General features: G+C 39.6%; 1 protein-coding gene across 1 annotated transcript in view; it reads left to right on the forward strand.

Annotated features, from left to right (window-relative positions):
* Positions 1-23,866, forward strand: part of LOC102914467 (cytochrome P450 2C70-like) — a 50,145-nt gene extending 26,279 nt beyond the window's left edge. Inside the window, exons 7-9 of the mRNA XM_006986073.4 lie at positions 15,513-15,700; positions 20,101-20,242; positions 23,464-23,866. Of these exons, the coding sequence (XP_006986135.2) occupies positions 15,513-15,700; positions 20,101-20,242; positions 23,464-23,645 (512 nt within the window). The 3' untranslated portion in view covers positions 23,646-23,866. The remainder of the gene's footprint in view (positions 1-15,512; positions 15,701-20,100; positions 20,243-23,463) is intronic.
* Positions 23,867-24,385: the final 519 nt, after the last annotated feature.

A 24,385-nucleotide genomic window follows, 5' to 3' on the forward strand; every position in this document is an offset into this window, starting at 1 on the left:
ATAAAGCAATGTTTTAATTAGGTTTATTTTTCTTATCATTGATAAGGGGTTATTTACTGAATTATCAGCAGTTTACCAGTGGCTACATTACTCAAGAAAATCTCTCTTTACATCTCAGGAAATATTAACTCCCTACAGATCCTCAGGAAGGTTTTAGGCTTCATGAACCCCTCCCCTCTCAATGTGGGAAGACTGATTGGACCAGTCTTGTGTGGATTATTGTGGGTAATTTTAGCTCCTGACAGGTCAAAAGAGCAATGGCCATGTCACAGCTTGCTAGAACTGAGTCTTCAGGCAAGGAGCCCATAAATCTTTCAATTAAGGCTTAAGCCACCATTCCTGAGAAAATGTTTGTCTTTTATGTTAAGTCTATATTCTCCAGGATACTATGCAACTTGTTTAAATCTTATAATGTACCTTTTTTTTTCATTTTTCTTTATTAAATTTTCTACTCACTCCACATACCACCCAGGATCCCACTTCCTCCCTCCTCCCATCTCCCAGCCCTCCCTCCCATGCCACCCCACAACCCCACATTCCCCAAATCAAGGTCTCCCATGGGGAGTCTGCAGAGTGCAGCACACTGAGACTAGGCAGGTCCAAGATCCTTCCCACTGTACCAAGGCTGCGCAAGGCACCACACCACACGCACAAGATTCTCAAAAGCCTGCCCATGCACCACGGACAGATCCTAATCCCCCTGCCTGGGTGCTCCCCAAACAGTTCAAGCCAAACAACCAACTTCTGAATCCAGAGGGCCTAGTCCAGTCCCGTGGGGCTTCCCAGACCCTAGTCTAGAGTTCATGGTCCTCCAATAGTGTGGCGGGTGATCTCTGCACTTCTTCCCGTCATGATCTTCATGTTCGCCACCTGCAGAATCCCTCCTCTCTCTCATCGATTGAATTCCCGGAGCTCATCCTGGTGCCTGGCTGTGGATCTCTGCATCTGTCTCCATCAGTCACTGCACAAAGGCTCTATGATGATAGTTAGGGTATTCGCTAGACCCGTCACCAGAGTGGACCCATCCAGGCACCCTTTGGACATCTGCCAGCAGTCCAAAGTGGTGGTGTCATCCTTGTGGGTTCCTGAGAGCCTCCCCCAACACCCTGCCTCATCCTTTTCCCATGATGTCCTCATCTATCTTGGTAGCTCACTCCCTGTCCTACCACTCTGTCCCTGCTCCAGCTCGACCCTCCCATTTCTCCATGTTCTCATTCCCCGCTCCTCGACCTCTGCTACCTCCACACACACCCAGTCTGCTCATGTAGATCTCATCCACTTCTCTTTCACTAGGTCATCCATGTGTCCCTCCTAGAGTCTTTCCCTGTTAGCTAGCCTCTCTGGAGCTGTGGGTTGCAGTCTGGCCATACCTTCTCTCACATCTGGTATCCTCTTATGAGTGAGTACATACTATGTTTGTCCTAAGTCTGGGTTACCTCACTCAGGATGATATTTTCTAGTTTCATCCATTTGACTGCAAATTTCTTTATATTTTTTTTTACTGCTGAGTAGTATTCCATTGTGTATATGTGCCACATTTTCTTTATCCATTCTTCAGTTGAGGGGCATCTAGGTTGTTTCCAGGTTCTTACTATTATGAATAGTGCTGATATGAACATAGTTGAGCATGTGTCCTTGTGGTAAGACTGAGCATTCCTTGGGTATATGACCAACAGTGGTATAGGTGGATTTTGAGGAAGACTTATTACCAATTTTCTGAGAAGCCACCCTACTGATTTCCAGACTGGCTGTACAAGTTTGCACTCCAACAGTGGAGGAGTATTCCCATTACTCCACATCCTCTCCAACATAAGCTGTCTTCAGTATTTTTGATCGTAGCCATTCTGACAGATATAAGATGGTATTTCAGAGTTGTTTTGATTTGCATTTCCCTGATGACTAAGGGTGTTGACCAATTCCTTAAATGTCTTTCAGCCACTTGAGATTCTTCTGTTGAGAATTCTCTGTTAAGCTGTGTAGCCCATTTTTTAACTGGATTGTTCAGTATTTTGAAGTCTAGTTTCTTCAGTTCTTTATATATTCTGGAGATCAGCTCTCTGTCAGATTTGGGGTTGGTGAAGATCTTTTCGCATTCTGTAGGCTGTCATTTTGTCTTATTGATCACGTCCTTTGCTCTACAAAAGCTTCTCAGTTTCAGGAGGCCCCATTTATTCATTGTCGCTCTCAGTGTCTGCACTACTGGTGTTATATTTAGGAAGTAATCTCCTGTGCCAACTCTTTCCAGACTACTTCCTACTTTCTCTTCTATCAAGTTCAGTGTAACTGGATTTATGTTGAGGTATTTGATCCACTTAGACTTGACTTTTGTGCATGTCAACAGATATGGATCTATTTGCAGTCTTCTGCATGTTGACATCCAGTTATGCCAGCTTTCTGTTTTTCATGGTACACTTTTGGCTTCTTTTTCAAAAATCATATGTTCATAGGTGTGTGGATTAACGTCAGGGTCTTCAATTCAATTCCATTGGTCCACAGGTTGGTTTTTATACCAGTACCAAGCTCTTTTTTTTACTATAGCTCTATAGTAAAGTTTGAGGTCAGGGATCATGATACCTCCAGAGGTTGCTTTATTATACAGGATTCCTTTAGCTATCCTAGGTTTTTAGTTTTTCCATATAAAGTTAAGTATTGTTCTTTCAAAGTCTGTGGAAAATTGTGTTGGGATTTTGATGGGGATTGCATTGAATCTGTACATTGACTTGGTAAGATTACCATTTTTTTTTATTTTACAATACTATTCAGTTCTACATAATAGCCACAGATTCCCTTGTTCTCTCCCTTCCTGCACCCTCCCCTTCCCCCCAGCAAACCCCCCATCCCCACCTCCTCCAGATCAAGGTCACCCCCGAGGACTGAGATCGACCTGATAGACTCAGTACAGGCAGGTCCAATCCCCCTCCTCCCAGATTGAGGCAAGTGTCCCTGCATAAGTCCCAGGTTTCAAACAGCTAACTCATGCAATGAGCCCAGGACCTGGTACCACTGCCTAGATGCCTCCCAAACAGATCAAGCCAATCGACTGTCTCACCTATTCAGAGGGCCTAATCCAGTTGGGGGCCCCTCAGTCTTTGGTTTATAGTTCATGTGTTTCCATTCATTTGGTTATTTGTCCCTGTGCTTTATCCCACCTTGGTTTCAACAATTCTTGCTCATATAAACCCTCCTCTTTCTCACTAATTAGACTCCCAGCACTCCACCCGGGGCCTAGCCATGGATGTCTGCATCCAGATTCCTCAGTCCTTGGATGGGGTTTCTGGCACAACTATTAGGGTGTTTGGCCATCCCATCACCAGAGTAGGTCAGTCCCGGCTGTCTCTCGACCATTGCCAGCAGTCTTTTGTGGGGGTATCTTTGTGGATTTCTGTGGGCCTCTTTAGCTCTTTGTTTCTTCCTTTTCTCATGTGGTCTTCATTTACCATGGTCTCCTATTCCTTGTTCTCCCTCTCTGTTCTTGATCCAGCTAGGATCTCCCACTCTCTTTCCCTCGACCCTCGCCCTTCATTGCTCCCACTCATGTCCAGACTGTTCATGTAGATCTCATCCAATTCTCGGTATCTTTCTTGGGGTCCCGTTTTCCAGGTAGCCTCACTGGTGATGTGAGTAGCAGTCCAATCAATCAATGGGACCTCTTGAAACTGAGAAGCTTTTGTAGACCAAAGGATATGGTCAACAAGGCAAAGCAACAGCCTACAGAATGGGAAAAGATCTTCACCAACCCCCACATGTGACAGAGGACTGATATCCAGAATATATAAGGAACTCAAGAAATTAGACATCAAAAAGACCAACAGTCCAATTGAGAAATGGGCTTTAGAACTAAACAGAGAATTCTCAACAGAGGAAACTCAAATGGCTGAAAGACATTTAAGGAATTTCTCAACATCCCTAATCATCAGGGAAATGCAAATCAAAACAACTCTGAGATGCCACCTTATGCCTGTCAGAATGGCTAAGATCAAAAACACTGAAGACACTTTATGCTGGAGAGGATGTGGAACTAGGGGAACTCTCCTCCACTGCTGGTGGGAATGCAAGCTTGTACAACCACTTTGGAAATCAATATGGCACTTTCTTAGAAAATTGGGAATCAATCTCCCCCAAGATCCAGCTATACCACTCCTGGGCATATACCCAAGAAATGCTCAGTCATACCACAAGAGCACTTGCTCAGCTATGTTCATATCAGCATTGTTTGTAACAGCCAAAACCTGGAAACAACCTAGATGCCCTTCAAATTGTGACACATATACACAATGGAATACTACTCGGCAGAGAAAAACAATGACATCATGAGGTTTGCAGGCAAATGGATGGATCTAGAAAAAATCATCCTGAGTGAGGTAACCCAGACTCAGAAAGACAAATATGGTATGTACTCACTCATAGGAAGATGCTAGATGTGGAACAAAGATTACCATTTTTTTAATGTTAATTCTAACTATCCATGAACATGACAGATCTTTCCTTTTTCTGATATCATCTTCATTTTCTTTCTTCAGAGACTTAAAATCTTCACCATGCAAGTCTTTCACTTGCTTAATAGAGTTACCCCAAGGGATTTTGTATTATTTGTGGCTATCGTAAAGGGTGGTGTTTCTCAGATTTCTTTCTCAGCCCATTTATCATTTGTATATAGGAGGGCTACTGATTTTTTTGTGTTAATCTTGCATTCTGCCACCTTAATGAAGGAGTTTATCAGCTGTAGGAGTTCCCTTATAGAATTTTTGGTGTCACTAATGTATACTATCATATTGTCTGCAAATAGGGAATGTTTGACTTCTTCCTTTCCAATTTGTATCCCCTTGATCTCCTATTGTTGTCTTATTGCTCTAGCTAGAACTTTAAGTACTATGTTAAATAAGTATGGGGAGAGTGGACAGCCTTGTCTTGTTCCTGATTTTAGTGGAATCGCTTTGAATCTCTCTCCACTTAACTTGATATTGGCTGTTGGATTGGTGTAAATTGCCTCTTTTATGTTTAGATATGTTCCTTATATTCCTGATCTCTCTAGAACCTTTATCATGAAGGGGTGTTGGATTTTGTCAACGGCTTTTTCAGCATCCAATGAGATGATCATGTGGTTTTTTTCTTTTTTTTTCATTTTATTTATTTTTTATTTTTTTATTTTATTTTACAATACTATTCAGTTCTACATAACAGCCACAGATTCCCTTGTTCTCTCCCTTCCTACCACCCTACCCTTCCCCCTAGCCCACCCTCCATTCCCACCTCCTCCAGATCAAGGTCTCCCCCGAGGACTGAGATCGACCTGATAGACTCAGTACAGGCAGGTCCAGTCGCCTCCTCCCAGATTGAGCCAAGCATCCCTGCATAAGTCCCAGGTTTCAAACAGCTAACTCATGCAATGAGCCCAGGACTTGTAACCACTGCCTAGATGCCTCCCAAACAGATCAAGCCAATCGACTGTCTCACCTATTCAGAGGGCCTGATCCAGTTGGGGGCCCCTCAGTCTTTGGTTTATAGTTCATGTGTTTCCATTCATTTGGCTATTTGTCCCTGTGCTTTATCCCACCTTGGTTTCAACAATTCTCGCTCATATAAACCCTCCTCTTTCTCACTAATTAGACTCCCAGCACTCCACCCGGGGCCTAGCCATGGATGTCTGCATCCAGATTCCTCAGTCCTTGGATGTGGTTTCTGGCACAACTATTAGGGTGTTTGGCCATCCCATCACCAGAGTAGGTCAGTCCCAGCTGTCTCTCGACCATTGCCAGCAGTCTTTTGTGGGGGTATATTTGTGGATTTCTGTGGGCCTCTTTAGCTCTTTGTTTCTTCCTTTTCTCATGTGGTCTTCATTTACCATGGTCTCCTATTCCTTGTTCTCCCTCTCTGTTCTTGATCCAGCTGGGATCTCCCGCTCTCTTTCCCTCAACCCTTGCCCTTCATTGCTCCCACTCATGTCCAGGCTGTTCATGAAGAGCTCATCCATTTCTCCGTCATTGGGTGATCTCCGTGTCTTTCTTGGGGTCCTGTTTTCCAGGTAGCCTCACTGGTGATGTGAATAGAAGTCCAGTCATCCTTATTCCACATCTGGTATCCTCCTATGAGTGAGTACATACCATATTTGTCTTTCTGAGTCTGGGTTACCTCACTCAGGATGATTTTTTCTAGATACATCCATTTGCCTGCAAACCTCATGATGTCATTGATTTTCTCTGCTGAGTAGTATTCCATTGTGTATATGTGCCACAATTTATTTATCCATTCTTCAGTTGAAGGGCATCTAGGTTGTTTCCAGGTTTTGGCTATTACAAAAAATGCTGATATGAACATAGCTGGGCAAGTGCTCTAGTGGTATGATTGAGCATTTCTTGGGTATATGCCCAGGAGTGGTATAGCTGGATCTTGGGGGAGATTGATTCCCAATTTTCTAAGAAAGTGCCATATTGATTTCCAAAGTGGTTGTACAAGCTTGCATTCCCACCAGCAGTGGAGCAGAGTTCCTCTAGTTCCACATCCTCTCCAGCATAAAGTGTCTTCAGTGTTTTTGATCTTAGCCATTCTGACAGGCATAAGGTGGCATCTCAGAGTTGTTTTGATTTGCATTTCCCTGATGATTAGGGATGTTGAGCAATTCCTTAAATGTCTTTCAGCCATTTGAGTTTCCTCTGTTGAGAATTCTCTGTTTAGTTCTAAAGCCCATTTCTCAATTGGACTGTTGGTCATTTTGATGTCTAATTTCTTGAGTTCCTTATATATTCTGGATATCAGTCCTCTGTCACATGTGAGGTTGGTGAAAATCTTTTCCCATTCTGTAGGCTGTTGCTTTGCCTTGTTGACCATATCCTTTGGTCTACAGAAGCTTCTCAGTTTCAAGGGGTCCCATTGATTGATTGTTTCTCTCAGTGTCTGTGCTACTGGTGTTATATTTAGGAAGTAATCTCCTATGCCAATTAGTTCAAGACTACTTCCTACTTTCTCTTCTAGCAGGTTCAGAGTAGCTGGATTTATGTTGAGGTCCTTGATCCACTTGGACTTAAGTTTTGTGCACGGTGACAGATATGGATCTATTTGAAGCCTTCTACATGTTGATATCCAGTTATGCCTGCACCATTTGTTGGAGATGCTTTCTTTTTTCCATTGTACACTTTTGGCTTCTTTGTCAAAAATTTTATGTTCATAGGTGTACATACAACAAAATGAAGAGCAGTACAGCATCACTTATCCTGCCTCCAACATCTAGACCTGAACATCAAAAATTGGAAGAAGCAGAAGAAAACAGCGTTTTGAATAACATCATGAAGAAGGTAGAGGATTGTGTAGAGGAAAAGACAAAAAAAATGGGAAGAACACTGTAAACAACTAGAGGAAAGGGCAAACAAATTAGAAGAAAACAAAAAGTACTGGAAGAAAACAATAAAGTCCTGGAAGAAAACAATAAAGTCCTGCAAGAAAACAATAAAGTACTGAAAGAAAATCATGAAAAAGCAATGAAACAAGTAAAGGAAACAGTCCAAGACCTGAAAAGGGAAATTGAAAAAATAAAAAAGACACAAAGAGAGGGAATGCTGGAAATAGAAAATCTGAGTAAAAGATCGGGAACGTCAGATGCAAGTATAACCAACAGAATGCAAGAGATGGAAGAGAGGATCTCTAGCATTGAAGATACAGTAGAAGAAATAGTTTCATCAGTCGAAGAATACACTAAAGCCAACAAAGTCATGAACCAAAATGTCCAAGAAATTTGGGACACCATGAAAAGACCAAACCTACTAATTATAGGGATAGAAGAAGGTGAAGAATACCAACTCAAAGGCACAGAAAATATATTCCACAAAATCATAGAAGAAAACTTTCCCAACTTAAAAAAGGAAATGCCTATGAAGATATAAGAAGCCTATAGAACACCAAACAGACTAGACCCCCCCAAAAAAGTCCCCTCAACACATAATAATTAAACAACTAAATGTACAGAATAAAGAAAGAATATTAAGAGCAGCTAAGGAAAAATGCCAAGTGACCTATAACGGCAAACCCATCAGAATAACACCCGATTTCTCAATGGAGACTTTAAAAGCCAGAAGGACCTGGACAGATGTAATGCAGACACTAAGAGACCATGGATGTCAGCCCAGACTAACATACCCAGCAAAACATGCAATCATCATAGACAGAATGAACAAGACATTCCAAGACAAAGCCAGATTTAAACAATACCTATCCACAAACCCAGCCCTACAGAAAGCACTAGAAGGAAAATTCCAACCAAAGGAAGTCAGATACACACTCAAAAACACAGGAAATAGATAAAGCCACAGCAGTTAACCCCAAAGAAGAGAAGTACACACACACTACCACCAAAAATAACAGGGATGAACAATCACTGGCCGTTAATATCCCTTAATATCAACGTACTTAATTCACCTATAAAAAGACATAGGCTTACAGAATGGATATGAAAGCAGGACCCATCTTTCTGCTGCATACAAGAAACACATCTCAAATTCAAAGACAGATGCTATCTAAGAATAAAAGGCTGGTAAATGACTTTCCAATCAAATGGTCTTAAGAAACAAGCGGGTGTAGCCATCCTGATATCCAACAAAATAGACTTCAAACTAAAATCAATCAAAAGAGATCAAGAAGAGCATTACATACTCATCACAGGAAAGATCCACCAAGTGGTTTTTTTCTTTCAGTTTGTTTATATGGTGTATTACATTGACTGATTTCATATATTGAACCATCCTTGCATCCCTGGGATGAAGCCTGTTTGGTCATGGTGGATAATTTGTTTTTGATGTGTTCCTGGATTCGGTTATTGAGTATTTTTGCATCAATGGTCATGAAGGAGATTGGTCTGTAATTCTCTTTCTTTGTTGCATCTTTGTGTGGTTTGGGTATCAGAGTGGCTGTAGCCTCATAAAAGGAATTTGGTAATGTTCCTTCTGTTTCTATCGTGTGGAACAATTTGAAGAGTATTGGTCTTAGCTCTTCTTTGAAAATCTGGTAGAATTCTGTGCTGAAACCAACTGGTCCTGGCATTTTTTTGGATAGGAGACTTTTTTTCTTTTTTTTTTTTTGGTTTTTCGAGACAGGGTTTCTCTCTACAGCTTTGTGCCTTTCCTGGAACTCACTCGGTAGCCCAAGCTGGCCTCGAACTCACAGAGATCCGCCTGCCTCTGCCTCCCGAGTGCTAGGATTAAAGGCGTGCGCCGCCGCCACCACCACCCAGCTGGATAGGAGACTTTTAATGACTGTTTCTATTTGCTTAGAGGTTATTGGTCTATTTAAATAGTTTGTCTAGTCTTGATTTAACTTTGGTATGTGGTACCTATCCAGAAAAGCATCCATTTCTTTCAGATTTTCCAATTTTGTGGAGTACAGGTTTTGAAGTATGACCTGATGATTCTCTGGATTTCCTAGTTGTCTGTTGTTATGTCTCCCTTTTCATTTCTGATTTTGTTAATTTAGATTTTCTCTCTCTGCTTTTTGGCTAATTTGGATAAGGGCTTGTCTATCGTGTTGATTTTGTCAAAGAACCAACTATTTGTTTCATTGATTCTTTGTATTGTTCTCTTTGTTTCTATTTTATTGATTTCAGCCCTCAATTTGATTATTTCCTGGCATCTGTTTCTCCTGGGTGAGTTTGCTTCTTCTGTTCTAGAGCTTTCAGTTGTGCTATTAAGTCACTAGTGTAAGATTTCTCCAACTTAATGAATAAGTGGGCATTTAGAGCTATGAACTTTCCTCTTAGCACTGCTTTCATAGTGTCTCATAAGTTTTGGTATGTTGTACATTGGTTTTCATTGAATTCTAGGAGATCTTTAATTTCTGTCTTTATTTCTTCCTTGGCCCATTGGTGATTCAATTGGGCATTATTCAGTTTCAACGAGATTGTAGGTTTTTTGTAATTTTTGTTTTTGTTGAAATCTAACTTTAAGCCATGGTGGCCTGATAAGATACAGGAGGTTATTTCAATTTTTTTTTTTTGGTTTTTTTTTTGAGACAGGGTTTCTCTGCGTAGTTTTGCACCTTTCCTGGAGCTCACTTGGTAGCCCAGGCTGGCCTCGAATTCACAGCAATCCGCCTGGCTCTGCCTCCCGAGTGCTGGGATTAAAGGCATGCGCCACCACCGCCAGGCTCAATGTTTTTGTATCTGTTGAGATTTGCTTTGTGACCAAGCAAGTGGTCAATTTTGGAGAAGGTTTCCTGGGGTGCTGAAAAGAAGGTATATTCTTTTGTGTTAGGGTGGAATATTCTGTAGATATCTATTAAGTCCATTTGAGTCATAGTGTCTGTTAGTTGCCTTATTTCTCTGTTAAGTTTCTGTCTGGCAGACCTGTCCATTGTTGAGAGAGGGGTATTGAAGTCTCCCACTATCTGTGTATGAAGTTTGATGTATGATTTAAGCTTTAGTAATGTTTCTTTTATGAATGTAGGTGCCCTTGTATTTGGGGCATAAATATTCAGAACTGAAACTTCATCTTGTCGGATTTTCTCTGTGATAAATATGTAATGTCCTTCCTGATCTCTTTCAATTGATTTTAGTTTGAAGTCTATTTTATTAGATATTAGCATAGCTACACCAGATTGCTTCTTAATTCCATTTGATTGGAAAGTCTTTTCCCAGCCTTTTATTCTGAGATAGTGTCTGTCTTTAGAGTTGAGATGTACTTCTTATATGCAGCAAATGCATGAATCTTGTTTTTGTATCCATTCTGTTAGACTGTGGCTTTTTTAGGTGAATTGAGACCGTTGATATTAATGGATATTAATGACAAGTTATTGTTAATTCCTGTTATTTTTTGGTGGTGGTGTATGTTTCTTTTCTTTGGTATTTGTTGGTGTGGGACTATCTCTTGCCTATGTTTTCATGGGTGTATCTAACTTCGTTAGGTTGGATTTTTCCTTCTAGTACTTTCTGTAGGGCTGGGTTTGTGGAGAGATGTTGTTTAAATCTGGTTTTATCATGGAATATTTTGTTTACTCTGTGTATGTTGATTGAGAGTTTTGCTGGGTATAATAGTCTTGGTTGACATCCATGGTCTCTTAGTGTCTGTGTAATGTCTGTCCAGGACTTTCTGGCTTTTAGAGTCTCCATTGAGAAGTCAGATGTTATTTTTATGGGTCTGCCTTTATATGTAACTTGGTCTTTTTCCTTTGCAGCTCTTAATAAATTTTCTTTATTTTGTATGTTTATGGTTTAATTATTTTGTGGTGAGGGGACTTTTTTTTGATCCAGTTTATTTGGTGTTCTGTAACCTTCTTGTATCTTTATAGGCATTTCCTTCTTTAAGTTGGGAAAATTTTCTTCTATGATTTTGTTAAATATATTTTCTGTGCCTTTAATTTGGTATTCTTCTCCTTCTTCTAACACAATTATTCTTAGATTTGGTCTTTTCATGGTGTCCCAAAGACATTTTGGTTCATGACTTTGTTGGCTTTAGCGTTTACTTTGATGAATGTATTTCCTCTACCATATCTTCAACACCAGAAATCCACTCATTCATCTCTTGTATTCTGTTGGTTATGCTTGCATCTATAGTTCCTGTTCATTTTTTCAGATTTTCCACTTCCAGCATTCCCCCAGTTTGTGTCTTCTTTATTGTCTCAATTTCAGATTTCAAATCTTGAGATGTTTCCCTCATTTGTTTAATTACTTTTTCTTGGCTTTCAACAGATTTATTGATTTCTTTCCATTTTTTTGTTTGAGTTTTCCTCGAATTCTTTAAGGGAATTTTTCATTTCCTCTTTAAATATCTCTATCATCTTCTTAAGGTCATTTTTTAACTTTTTTTATTTTATAATTTAATTTAATTTCACATATCAGCCATGGATTCCCTTGTCCTTCCCCCTCCTGCCCCCACCCCTGCCTTCCCCCCAGCCCACCCCCCATTCCCATCTCCTCCAGGGCAAAGACTCCCCTGGAGATTGAGTTCAACCTGGTAGATTCAGTTCAGGCAAATAGCCAAATGAATGGAAACACATGAACTATGAACCAATAGTTGAGGAGCCCCCAACTAGATCAGGCCCTCTGGATAACTGAGACAGTTGATTAGCTTAAGGTCATTTTTATGGTCGATATCTTCTGTTTCTTCTGTGTTGAGATGTTTAGGTCTTGCTGATATAGGTTCTGATGGAGTCATGGTGGTTTTGTTGTTGTTGACTGTATTTTTGCACTGGTGTCTACCCATCTCTTTCTCTACTTGGTGCAAGTGGTGTCTGTGTCTGAGAAAGACTCTCTCAGTTTGATCGATACTCTTGGTCCAGTGGGAGCTCTTGGTCTAGTTGGTGCTGATAGACTCTTTGTCTCAGGGAGAAGCACTTAGTCCAATTGGCCCTTGTAGGCTCTGTCTCAGGGAGTAGTTGTAATCTTGGCATGTAGGTGGGTTGGGAGGGGTGAGACTTTTGGGTTACAATGTCTGGCGTGGAATGGTGGTAGTCTGACCTATCAGCAGTAGTTCAGCCTGCCAACTGGCCTGAAACTGGGACTGCAATGGGTAGTGGTTTAGGGGCACAGGGTTGTGCCCCTGGGTCTAAAACCTAGGGGCTGGTGTGTTCAGGTTTGATGATAAACACTCACCTCTTAGTTCAACTGGGTGCTGGCAGTCTCTGTCTCAGGGAATAGTTGCAGTCTCAGAAAGTGGATTGGATTTGGGGTAGGTGGGGATTGGGTTACAGAGCCTGATGGAGGACGGTGTTATTTTTGACCTGTCTGCAGGATGTCTGTCTTCCCAACTGGCCTGAAAATGGGACTGCAATGGGTGGTGGAATAGGGGCACAGGTTTTTGCTCCTGGGTCCCACCTTGACAAAGACTCAACTCTTAGTCTAATCTGATGCTGGCGGTCTCTCTAGAATGTACTTTTTGTCCTGCATGTAACTTTTAATTATCTGCAGTCCTCATTAGGAGTTACAGAGCCAAGTTATTTTCTGTACCCTGGGCTAGTCACAATACATTTTCACAAACTGAGGTAAGGAATGGGTGCAAGGACTTAATCATTAGCCAGCAATAGAAATTGGGTTTTTTTTTGTATGTATGACCTAGCCAGATATCTCAGTATGTCCTTGTGAACTAAACTGCTATTTTGGGGAATGTATATCTTATACCCATTAGCAAAGCTCCTGATTTTAATCTAAAGTTCTTTTGAAGCTTTGTTTCACCTATTGATGTACAAGAAACCTGTAATTGCAATTTTCAGCATAAAGATTAAAGGAATTTGAACCAGTCTGGATTCAAATGTTTTCCTAAATCATAAATCTAAACTGTGACTAAAACACCTTCTTAGTGGAACTCAATAGACCCTGACTGTGTCAAAAAAAAATACAGCAATTTCCTGATAATCCACAGATATAAATTCCCATAGATTGAAAGTAATCATGAGATAGACATATTACAGTACAGGCGGTGGGGAGATTCCACAGCTGCTTTTACACATGTGAAATTACAGACAGAAGCAAACATTATTCAATCTGTAGCTCTTGAGCCTTGCTTGAACAAGGTTCCTCCATCAGAGAATTATTCAGCTTCTGGGTTGACCCTTGAATATAATTTGTCATGTGCTATATTATCCCATGGCCCAGGACACTTGCTCAACCTTCTTTTCTTCTGTCAGGCCCATCTGTTCTTTTCTATCTGTATTCATCCTTCTTTATCACCTAATACTACCCTGGCTTGGTCTCCACACATGCAAATCTTTACACAATACATACAGACATAATAGGTTAAGGTCCACCTATGAAGAAGAACATGCAGTTCTTCTCCTCTCTGAGTTTGGTTCACCTCAGCATTATGTTCTCCTTCTCCATTTCTTTTATCTTTTTCTTTTTCTTTTCTTTTCTTTTTTTTTTTTTTTTTTTTTTTGGTTTTTCGAGACAGGGTTTCTCTGTGTAGCTTTGCACCTTTTCCTGGAACTCACTTGGTAGCCCAGGCTGGCCTCGAACTCACAGAGATCCGCCTGCCTCTGCCTCCTGAGTGCTGGGATTAAAAGCATGTGCCACCACCGCCCAGCCCTTCTCCATTTCTTTTACTGAACAATTTTATGTTGTAGTTTTCCTTCACAGCTGAAAACTCTTTTCTCTATATGTATTATATTTTCTTCATCCATTCATCTATTGATGAACATCTAGGTTAGTTCCATTTCTTTGCTACCAATAAATAAGGAATTATAAATGTGTATGTGGTAATATACAGAGTTCTTGAGTATCTATAAATGTGTATGTGTTAGCATATAGAGTTCTTGGGTATGTGTCCAGGAGTAGTACGGTAAGGTCATATGGTAGATATATTTTCAACTTACAGAGGAACCTCCTAATCATTTCCATAATGTCTGTACTAATTTGCACTCACATCAGCAGTGTGTAAAGGTCCCTTTCCCTGTATCCACAGCAGCATTTGCTGTCAGATTCCTTAAGGATAGCCACTCTGACTGGGGTGACTGGTATCTCAAGGTAGTTTTAATTTGCATTTTCCTGCTGACTAGGGATGTTGAACACATAAAAATACTATTGAGTGAGTTGTGATTCTTTTTATGAGAACTGTGTTCATCTGCCCACTTGCAGATTGGCAGAATTTTTTGTGTGTTTAATTTTTACATTTCTTTGTAGTTTCTGAATATTAGTGCCCTGTTTGAAAAATTGCTGGCTGTTAGTTTCTTTTGCTGTGCACAGACTTTTTATTTCATGTGCTCCTAAGAGTCTTGTTGATTCTTGGGTCCAGTACCCTGTTATCAAAACTCTGTTCAGAAAGTTCTTGCCTACACTTTCTTTTTATTAAATATGTGTGTATGTATGTATGTATATATGTATGTATGACGTATACAGTGTTCTGCCTTCCTGTATGCTTGCATGCCAGAAGATGGCACTCAATATCATGACTGTGGTTGCTAGGAATTAAACTCATGAATATCAACCATGTGGTTGCTAGAAATTAAACTCAGGATATCTGGAAGAGCAACCAGTGCTCTTAATGTCTGAGTCATATCTCCAGCCCCAACACCTACTTCTTGAAGTATATTTTTGATGATTTCCTTAGAAGTCTCATCATTTCAGGGTTTAATTTGTCTTTGATCTAGTTTGAATTAATTTTTGCATAGAGTGAAAAAATGAATATAATTCATTCTTTTGGAAATGGATGTCCAGTTTTGACAGCATTGTGTAGTGAATAGGTGTCCTCTTTTCCCCATTGCATGTTTTATTTTTTGTGTCAGGCTGCTGTTAATGTGTTTATTTTTCTAACTTATTCCTGTGTGCTTTTTATTGTTTTATGAAAAGATATGGATTTTATATATTAACTTTCTATTATGCCACTTTGCTCAAAGTGTTTATAATCTCTATTAGTCATATGGTAGATTCATTCATGTCTCTATATAGAATCATGTTACCCATGCATTAGGTTTTCTTCTCTTAGGGGCATGAAGGGATTTAGATTCCTCAACTCTCTACTTCCTACCACAACATAAAATGATCAAGAATCACACAGAAATAATTCTTTTCCATTTTATAAAAATTATGATTTCTGCCCTGGAAGCTAAAATTCAGGAAGAAATTGGACAAGTTATTGGCAGACATCGGAGCCCCTGCATGCAGGACAAGAACCAGATGCCCTACACAAACGCTGTGCTGCATGAGATTCAGAGATGCATTGATCTTGTTCCCATTCCCTTGCCTCATAAAACAGCACAGGATGTGGAGTTCAGAGGATACCACATTCCCAAGGTGAGATACATTTCATCTGTTTCCTCACTAGGCAGCTTTTCTGGTCAACAATAAATTAATATTATTGTAGGTGATTTGACCTTCCACAGGAATGCCAGAATCATACCTCAAACATGTCACTCCCTCACTTTATGCTCCTTTGCCTGTCATCTGTTTAAACAGCCTTCTAAATGCTACAGGCTTGGGTTCTCACAAACTTTTCAGTGCATTGATATGTTCACACACTTCCTCTCTGTTAATACAATCTGCTGTCAACATCTTTGCTTTCCAGTGGATGTTAATACTCTTACCAATTAACCACAACTGTATATTTCCATTTTCCTACATACTTTTTGTTTCACTTACTTAAGAGAAGTTCAATCTAATGGTGGATTTCTTCTTCCTTCTTTTTGATGAACTCATGTAAGTATCTTAATAAGTTGGTATATTATCAAGCATGTTGGCATTACATATAGATTGATAGATAGATAGATAGATAGATAGATAGATAGATAGATAGATAGATAGATAGATAGATTATTTTGAAACGGGTATATTCTGGATCAAAAAAATAATATTCCATCTCTAGCCTCCTGAACACTGGAGTTTGCAGGCTTGTGCTACCATTTCCTACTTAGTTTTAATTAACACTTATTTTGTTGCTTTTAGTAAATAAAACCACTTTATTCAATTAACTCACAAATTAAAAACATCACATGGCTAGTTTATGTAAGCCACTCAAATATCTGCCCAATACTCAAATTTGATTGGTAAGCACTTTCTCCATGAAACAATACTCTGGCCTCTATATTATAAATAAAACTAAATACTGATTAAGATTTGTTGAAATTCAAGTTCACTAGAAGTAAAGACAGAGCTTACTTCTGTCTGACAATGTCTTTGTATTAAGTATAGGTCAAAGAGAATGTTTTGAGTAACTAACCACACATTTTAATGTTTGGCCGAAACATACCTACTTCACAAAGTCTCCAAAGATGTTGTTGATCTCACCCAGAAAGTTTAGGGTTATCTTACTATGGCCTTTCTGCTTCTGGGATGTACACCTTTCCCTTTTGGCTTCTGTGTGGGCCTTACAAGGGAAGCTTGACACTGGTTGTTTAAGCAGTAAGACTAATGCTATATAGCCACATAGAGTCCTTTAATCCTTTCCTCTTGGAACCTGCCATCTGGATAAAATCATGATAATGGAAACCCCACTTTGTACTATTTTCCTTTTTAAAGAAACTTCTATGTTCCAGAATATCCACAGTTTTGACCAAGTTCTACTGTAAGCACATGTATGTATTTATACTGGAGACCATCATGTGGAGGACTGGCACCCAGTTAGTATGTCTCTGTTTGCTAATCTCACGTTTTGTCTTCTCATGCTTTCAATTTCATGTAGCAAATATTCAAGTCTGCTCTTCTTAATTCTAGAATGTATGTCTTTACACTTTCCATTTATTAATATTCAATAATTTGTACTACTTGATTATATTAATGACAAATTCCTTTACTTACAAATGCAGTGTCTCTACATTCATTTTCAATTATTCCTACAAGTGCTCAGGTACATTTGTAACAGTTTTATTTTGGAGTCTTGTATGATCACTCTAAAGCTATACAATCATAAAGCCTGTTCACATTGACTGATAGTTTTTTCTTCATTAAAGCTGCATTTCCTTCTTTTCTATGCCTACTAATTTTTAATTTTATGCTTTGTTAAGCATTTTGAATGTTGTTTTAGAGCAGTTTGTTATACTGTCTTCCTGTAAGGGTGTTGGTTGGTATTTTCACAGGAAGTTAAACTACTTGCAGATGGTTTCCACTGTGTTAGTCTTAGCACTATTCTTGCCATTGTGGTTTAGCTATTTTCATGGCCATTATCTCTCAGGATGGGTTTCTCTGTCAACTGGTTTTGGAGGGAATTTTTTGAGTTACCATATAATATCCAGTATTCTAATCATGTTCTCTTTTCCCTAGATATATTGGGACCTCAGCTTCTCCTTTCTTGGAGTATTGCTCAAAAGTAGTGTATGGCTCTCAGCTCTGACCCTCTGAGCTGTGGTGCTGTTATAGTGCCATAGGATTGCCTCCTTCATGAAAGCCATCAATCCCCTAGCCAGAGCCTTATAGAAGAGATGCTACTATGATTTTTGAGATCTGCTGTACTTTTAAGTCACTCCTCCTCTCTGTACCTTCTTTACTGTAGGTACTGTTAGGCTCGAGACACTCTAGCCACAGGCCCCTCACTCCCAGAAATCAGGATATGTTCCTCTGAAACTCTCTCCAGAAAGAGAGTTGGGAAGTAAAGGCTACTGTGGCCTTGCATCATCTGCCTTTTGTAACATTAGGCAGCCAGGCCCTGATGTACAGCCAAAGTGACCCTGAATTGTGGCCTTATTTTTTATGTAGTGTCTCCAAATAACACATTCCCTATACTCAAAGCCATGATACATCATGTCAGAACACCCACTCCCTATCTAAATGGATATAGGAATGATGTCAAATTTGAAGGTACTTTGCCTTCGTGGTCCTATCATAGCTGTCTCTGTCTGTGATGCTATAATTGTCATAATGCTCTTAGCATGTGGAAATTCCAGTGTGTAACCTCTAACACCAAAGATTAAAAAAAGCATTTTATATATTGTTAATTTATATGTGCAGTGATCTGATACAAGTGTGATAATTTTTTGTGTGATTAAAATGAACCACTGAAATGTTGACCTCTGGATGGTTACAGAGCTCAAGGCTAAGACACAGGCTAAGACTCCATTGATTCTGAAAACTAAACTCTAATTCTTCGTATTCATCTATAATTCTACTACTCTCAGTGAAAACATAATCTTGAATTTGGAAGTGCTTTCCTCCTTCCATCAGAATCTTACAATTTGCTTGTGGAAGAACACAGCCAGAGGGGAGGTCCTTTTCAGCTGCTCACATGATGGAAGATAGAAAGTTTTTGAAGAAATTGGCAATGAGGTTTTGAAAAATGACTCACCTCTTATTCTGAAGTCAATGAGATGAATAGTTTTTTTTAATTGAAATAGATTTTTTTCATACACTGTATTCTGATTGCACTTTTTTTCTCTCTCATCAGAAAACAAGCAGGCAACTCAAAACAAAACAATAACAATACTAAAAAACAAAAAACCCACTACCAACAAAAACAAACCAGAATAGAACAAAACAAACAAAAGAAAAGGAGACAAAGAAAAAGCACAGGAAAGACACAGATGCAGAGGCACACATTTGCACCCACAGAAATTCTATAAAACACAAATCAGAAGCCATAATATACAAACAAAAGACCTGTAAGTTAAAAAAAATATGTCAAGAGAATGCATTATGAATGAAACAAAATGTTCCAAAAATACCATTTAGTAAGTTTTCTGTTGACCATCTACTACTGTGCATATTGCCTACTCTAAAATGTGGTTGGCTTCCCCAATGAGACTGTTGGAGAAAACTAATTTTTCCTATGTGGATTGTTATTAATTTGAGATAGCTTCTGGGTTAAAGATGGTGGCATATGTCAACTTCCCTTCTCAGAGCTGGAATTCTATCTGCCTTAGATCTTTGAAGGTTCTGTGCATGCTGTCAGTCTTGGTTAATTTATAAACATGCAAATCCTGTTGTGTCTAAAAGGCCTTGTGTTTTTTGGTTTCCTCATTCCCAACTGGCTCTTGCAGTCTTTGTACCTCCTCTTCTACAAAATTGAGTAGAATTTTCAATGGCAGTAACCAGTGAGATGTCACTGATAAGTATTATTAAGGCCAATGCACTCCAGGAACCTTCTTCAATTCTGCAAGCTGCTGACATCAGACCACAAATTAGTGATGGTGGCTGTGAAGACAATGAACAGAGACCTGGAATAAGATTTATAGGATATAAGACCATTAGGCCTTGTAGCTGAAAATTTTTCTGTGTTCCACCCAGATCTGCAGGTGCTCAGACCCAAGTAAACACACAGAGGCTTATATTAATTAAAATTGCTTGGCCATTAGGTCAAGCCTACTATTAACTAGCTCTTACACTTAACCTCAGCCCATTTTTGTTAATCTATATGTTGCCATGTGTTCCATGGCTTAACCTGTGTGCCATTACATGCTGCTCCCTGAACAACAGGCTGGCATATCCTGACTCAGCCTTCCTCTTCCATGAATTCTCCTTCTCTGTTTATCCCACATATACTTCCTGCCTGGCTACTGGCCAATCAGTGTTTTATTAAACCAATATACAAAAGCATTACCCCACAGCAAGGCCTGGTATTGACGTGGTATTTAACATGGAAAAAAATGGCTTTATTTTTGTGTCTTAATCTGCTCATCTACACAACAAAGAGATCAATGAGAGATGCTGGAACTTTTTTTTAAGTTTACAACTTTCATCATAAATGACTTTGATTCTCTTTCTTTCAGGATACAAGTGTAATGACATGTCTGACTTCTGCCCTGAACGATGACAAAGAATTTCCCCACCCAGAGAAGTTTGACCCTGGCCATTTTCTGGATGAGAGAGGCAACTTCAAGAAGAGTGACTACTTCATGGCTTTCTCAGCAGGCAAGCAAACTTTGTTTCCATGTGTTTTAGGGCCCAGGTGAGGTGAGATGAGCTGTGCATGGAGGCTTCATTGGGGGGTATAAATAGCCATCTCCATGAGACCAGAGGCAGCAATCACAAGGTGAAGGTTACTTCTGATTGAATTAGAGTCTTTACCCACTGATTCTGATTCCTGACCCAGAGCTGAGCTTCTCAAGAGCTCTTTCTAAAACAAATCCTATTTTTGTGAGGCCATTCTCTCCATACAGAGGATCCAGGTCACTATAAACTCAAGGAACAGCTTACATGGAGTGTCTACCTCATTGTTCTATTATGTGAAGAGACACCATGACCATGGCAACTTGTATAAAGGAAAGCATTTCATTGGAGCTGGCTTATAGTTTCAGAGCTTTAATCCATTATTTTGATAGCAGAAATCATGGTGGCAAGTAGGCAGACATGATGCTGGAGAAGTATTTGGGTATTCTATATCTGGATTGAAAGACAGCAGGAAGTGAGAGACACTGGTATTGGCTTGAGCACTTGAATCTCCAAAGTCTACCCCCAGTGTCACACTTTCTTCAGCAATGCCATACAACTCCAACAAGGCTACACATTCTAATCCTTGTCAAGTAGTGCCACTACCTAATGACCAGAATTCAAAAAATGAGTGTACAGTGGCCATTCCTATTCAAACCATGACATTCTACTCCCTGGCCCCTGTAAGCTTGTAGCTATATCATATTGCAAAAATGCATTCAGTCCAACTTCAAGGTCCCCATAGTCTATCACAGTTCTATCACTATTTAAAAGTCCAAAGTTCAAAGTCTCTTGAAGACTCGTAGCAATCTGTTAACTGTAATCACCCCTGTAAAATCTAAATAAAATAGCACATCACATACTTCCAAATATAATGGCACAGGATATCCATTACTGTTCTAAAAAGGAGCAAAGGGAGCTTAGTGAGGAAATACTGGACCAAAGCAAGACCAAACACAATCTGGGCAAACTCTAAACATTAAATCTCCATGTCTGATTTCAAAGAGCTCTTCGGATTTCCAGATCTCTTTTCACCTTTGTTGACTGCAACATACATTTCTTTCTTGTGCTGGTTGCATGCCCTATTAGCAGCTTTCCTTGGCAGGTATCCTGTTGGGGTCCTGCCTTGACCTATCAAAGGGTCTGTGAAGTGAGGAGTGAGGAATTGAGAAATGATAGATAGGAAAAATATAGATGGAGAAAAAGTTAGAGACATAAGATAGCTTTGAGAGGGCTCTGGGTCAATACCCAGTTGCCTCGGTTTATTCCCAATGAAATTTTTATACAGTAGCAAGTGGAAAGTCAAGACATCTTCCCCTTTCAAGATCAAAGTACAAAGTACAAACAAGCATAGACCCTTTATTAATTCTCTAAACACCCAGTAACCATGCCTAATGGCAAAGCATTTTGTAATTAGGTCTTGAAGCGTAAGACAACTGGGAACTGTACCTTTGGTCAAAGCATCCTATTTTTGAGCCTGAGCAACATAAACTCTGACTCTCTGACCTTGAATCTAAATAGAATGAAACCATGATTTGAAATCTTTGTGGTCTCCCACAGTATTCCATGATTTGGGCATCTTCAACATCTTAGGATCTGCAGTGAAATCTGTTGTTTGAATCTTAGATTGTCTTATAATAAAAAAAAACCCAGAGCCAGATATTGGGGTGAAAGCTGAAAGATCAGAAAAGCACAGCAAGCCACAGCCAACCTCACCTCAACAACTCCTTAGCTGATCCTTTTCCTCAGACTGAAAGTCCCTGAGTCCTCACTCAAAAGGATCTCAGCTGAACTGCTTTACTTCCTGATTCCTCACATCTTATATACTTTTCTCCATCCAGCCATGTCACTTCCTGGTATTAAAGGTGTGTGTGCTTCCCAGTACTGAGATTAAAGGTGTGTGCCACCACTGCCTGGCTCTGTTTCCAGTGTGGCCTTGAAGTCAAGGAGATCCAGATGGATCTCTGCCTCGTGAGTGATAGAATTAAGGGTGTGTGCCACCACTGTCTGGCTTCTGTGTCGGATCTAGTGGCTGGTTCTGACCTCTGATCCTCAAGCAAGCTTTATTGGAGTACACAATATATCACCGCAAAATCCATGATTCCTTTTCACAACTACACACACTGGCCTCTCTGGGCCTCCATGCAGGGTCCCCCATACCACACACCTGGACTCAGCTGCTTTCCTTAGCTGTGGAAGGATATTCCACAACCCCATTCTTACATCCTTGACTCTAAAGCCAGAAACAGTAGCTGAAAGCAGCCACGTTCTTCTGGTTACTGGAGCTGGGATATGGCCCACTTGTTCAAACACATTTTTACCACCTTCATGTTTTTGATGGTTTCCTTCACTTTCTAATCTTTGCTATCCTGGAATTAGCTCTGTAGATCAGGTTGGCCTCAAAATCAGAGATCTTCCTGCCTCTGCTTCCCGAGTCCTGAGACTAAAGGCATGATACACCATTTTCAGGTATAAGCTCTTCATCAATTCCTTTTCAGAAATTGTATGCTTTGTAGGGTGGGGTCTTGCCCTGAGGAATTTGGGAAGTGTGTGGAAGAATAAGTGTGACCAGAATTTCTTATGCACATGTATGAAAATGTCAATTAATAAATTAATGTCAAAATATAAAAATACTGAGATTAAACAAGTCTACATATGAACAACACTAAATGGACTCAGTAGGGTCTATCTCTGTATTCATAGTACTCATACATGCATAATTTAACAAGAATAATCAGCCAGATATGGTGGCATATGCCTTTATTCCCAGCACTCAGCTGGAAAAGGCAAGTGGATCTCTGTGAGTCAAGGTCAGCCTGGTCTCCACAGCCAGTACCAGCAAAGCCAGGGCTACAGAGATAAATTCTGTCTTGGAAAAAAAAATAATTAAATCAGTCACCATTTTAAGAGTGAGTAAGGTGGGGCACAGAAGCACTAGAAGTCAGCAAAAAGAGGGGTAAAAGTTATGCAAATACATTGCTCATTTATGAAATAAAAATAATATTAAAAGAAGAAAAAAACAAAAAGGATTCGAAAAAAGAAAATAAAAGAAATTTGTCCTGAGGAATGAAAGGATACTGCAAAAATGCAGTCAGTTGTTGGGAAATTAGTCTGGGTTAATTAGTCATTCATTAGCATCTATTCTATGTGTGTTAATTCAGAATCAGAATTAAATGACTTATCAGTTGTTGCATCTTTTTTAGGAAGAAGAGCTTGCCTTGGAGAAGGTCTGGCCCGCATGGAATTGTTTTTAACGCTGACCAACATTTTACAGCATTTTACTTTAAAACCTCTGGTCAATCCAGAGGACATTGATACTACCCCAGTTCAAAAAGGCCTATTTTCTTTGCCTCCATCCTATGAGATTTGTTTCATTCCAGTCTGAAGTTGGGTAGTCTTTCCCATAGATGACTGAGACCCTGCTGCTATCTGTGAGCAAACAGGTCTTTCCTGTTCTATATACCTGTATCTTGCGATCCTTCTTAATGGCAGAGCTGCTACCTCTAAACTATACTAAAATTTTCTCAATTCTTAGGAACCAGTTCCAATTTTTAAATATTAAAAACCCTCACTGATTCAGCACTAATAAAATTTTGTTTTGTTGCAGTGTTTGTCAGATCATTAACTACATTTTCATTTGGGTGCATTCTAAATGGACAATACATGTCTTGTTTTAGTAAAAGTTAGCAAACAGAACTTACTCTGTGATCGTCAAGAAAACTAATTAAATATGGAACCCAATCATCACTCACTCTTGTGTCAACAACTAGGAGAATAATCTCTTGACAATGTGTCATGTATAAATATTGTCTTTTCTCCATAACCTGTATGATTATATGTACAAATTCCTAAGTGATGTGTATGGTTATGTAAGCACACTGGCAGATGTCTGTGTATGCACACAGGGAGATAGCAAGGGAAGATCATGCCTACCAAGAGGAATAACATTAACATGAGATAAAACTTAAATTTCCCAGTTTCCAAGGATAGTCTTCTCCCTTCTTCCTCCAGAGCTACTGCTCTGTACTTCACATATGACTCTATATAACATCATATACACAAAAATAAGTATATGCATATATGGGTTTAAAGTTAACTGTGCTGAGTAAGTGCTATTTATATAAT

The sequence above is a fragment of the Peromyscus maniculatus genome, chromosome 1, assembly GCF_049852395.1.
Source record: "Peromyscus maniculatus bairdii isolate BWxNUB_F1_BW_parent chromosome 1, HU_Pman_BW_mat_3.1, whole genome shotgun sequence".
Taxonomy (NCBI): Eukaryota; Metazoa; Chordata; class Mammalia; order Rodentia; family Cricetidae; genus Peromyscus; species Peromyscus maniculatus.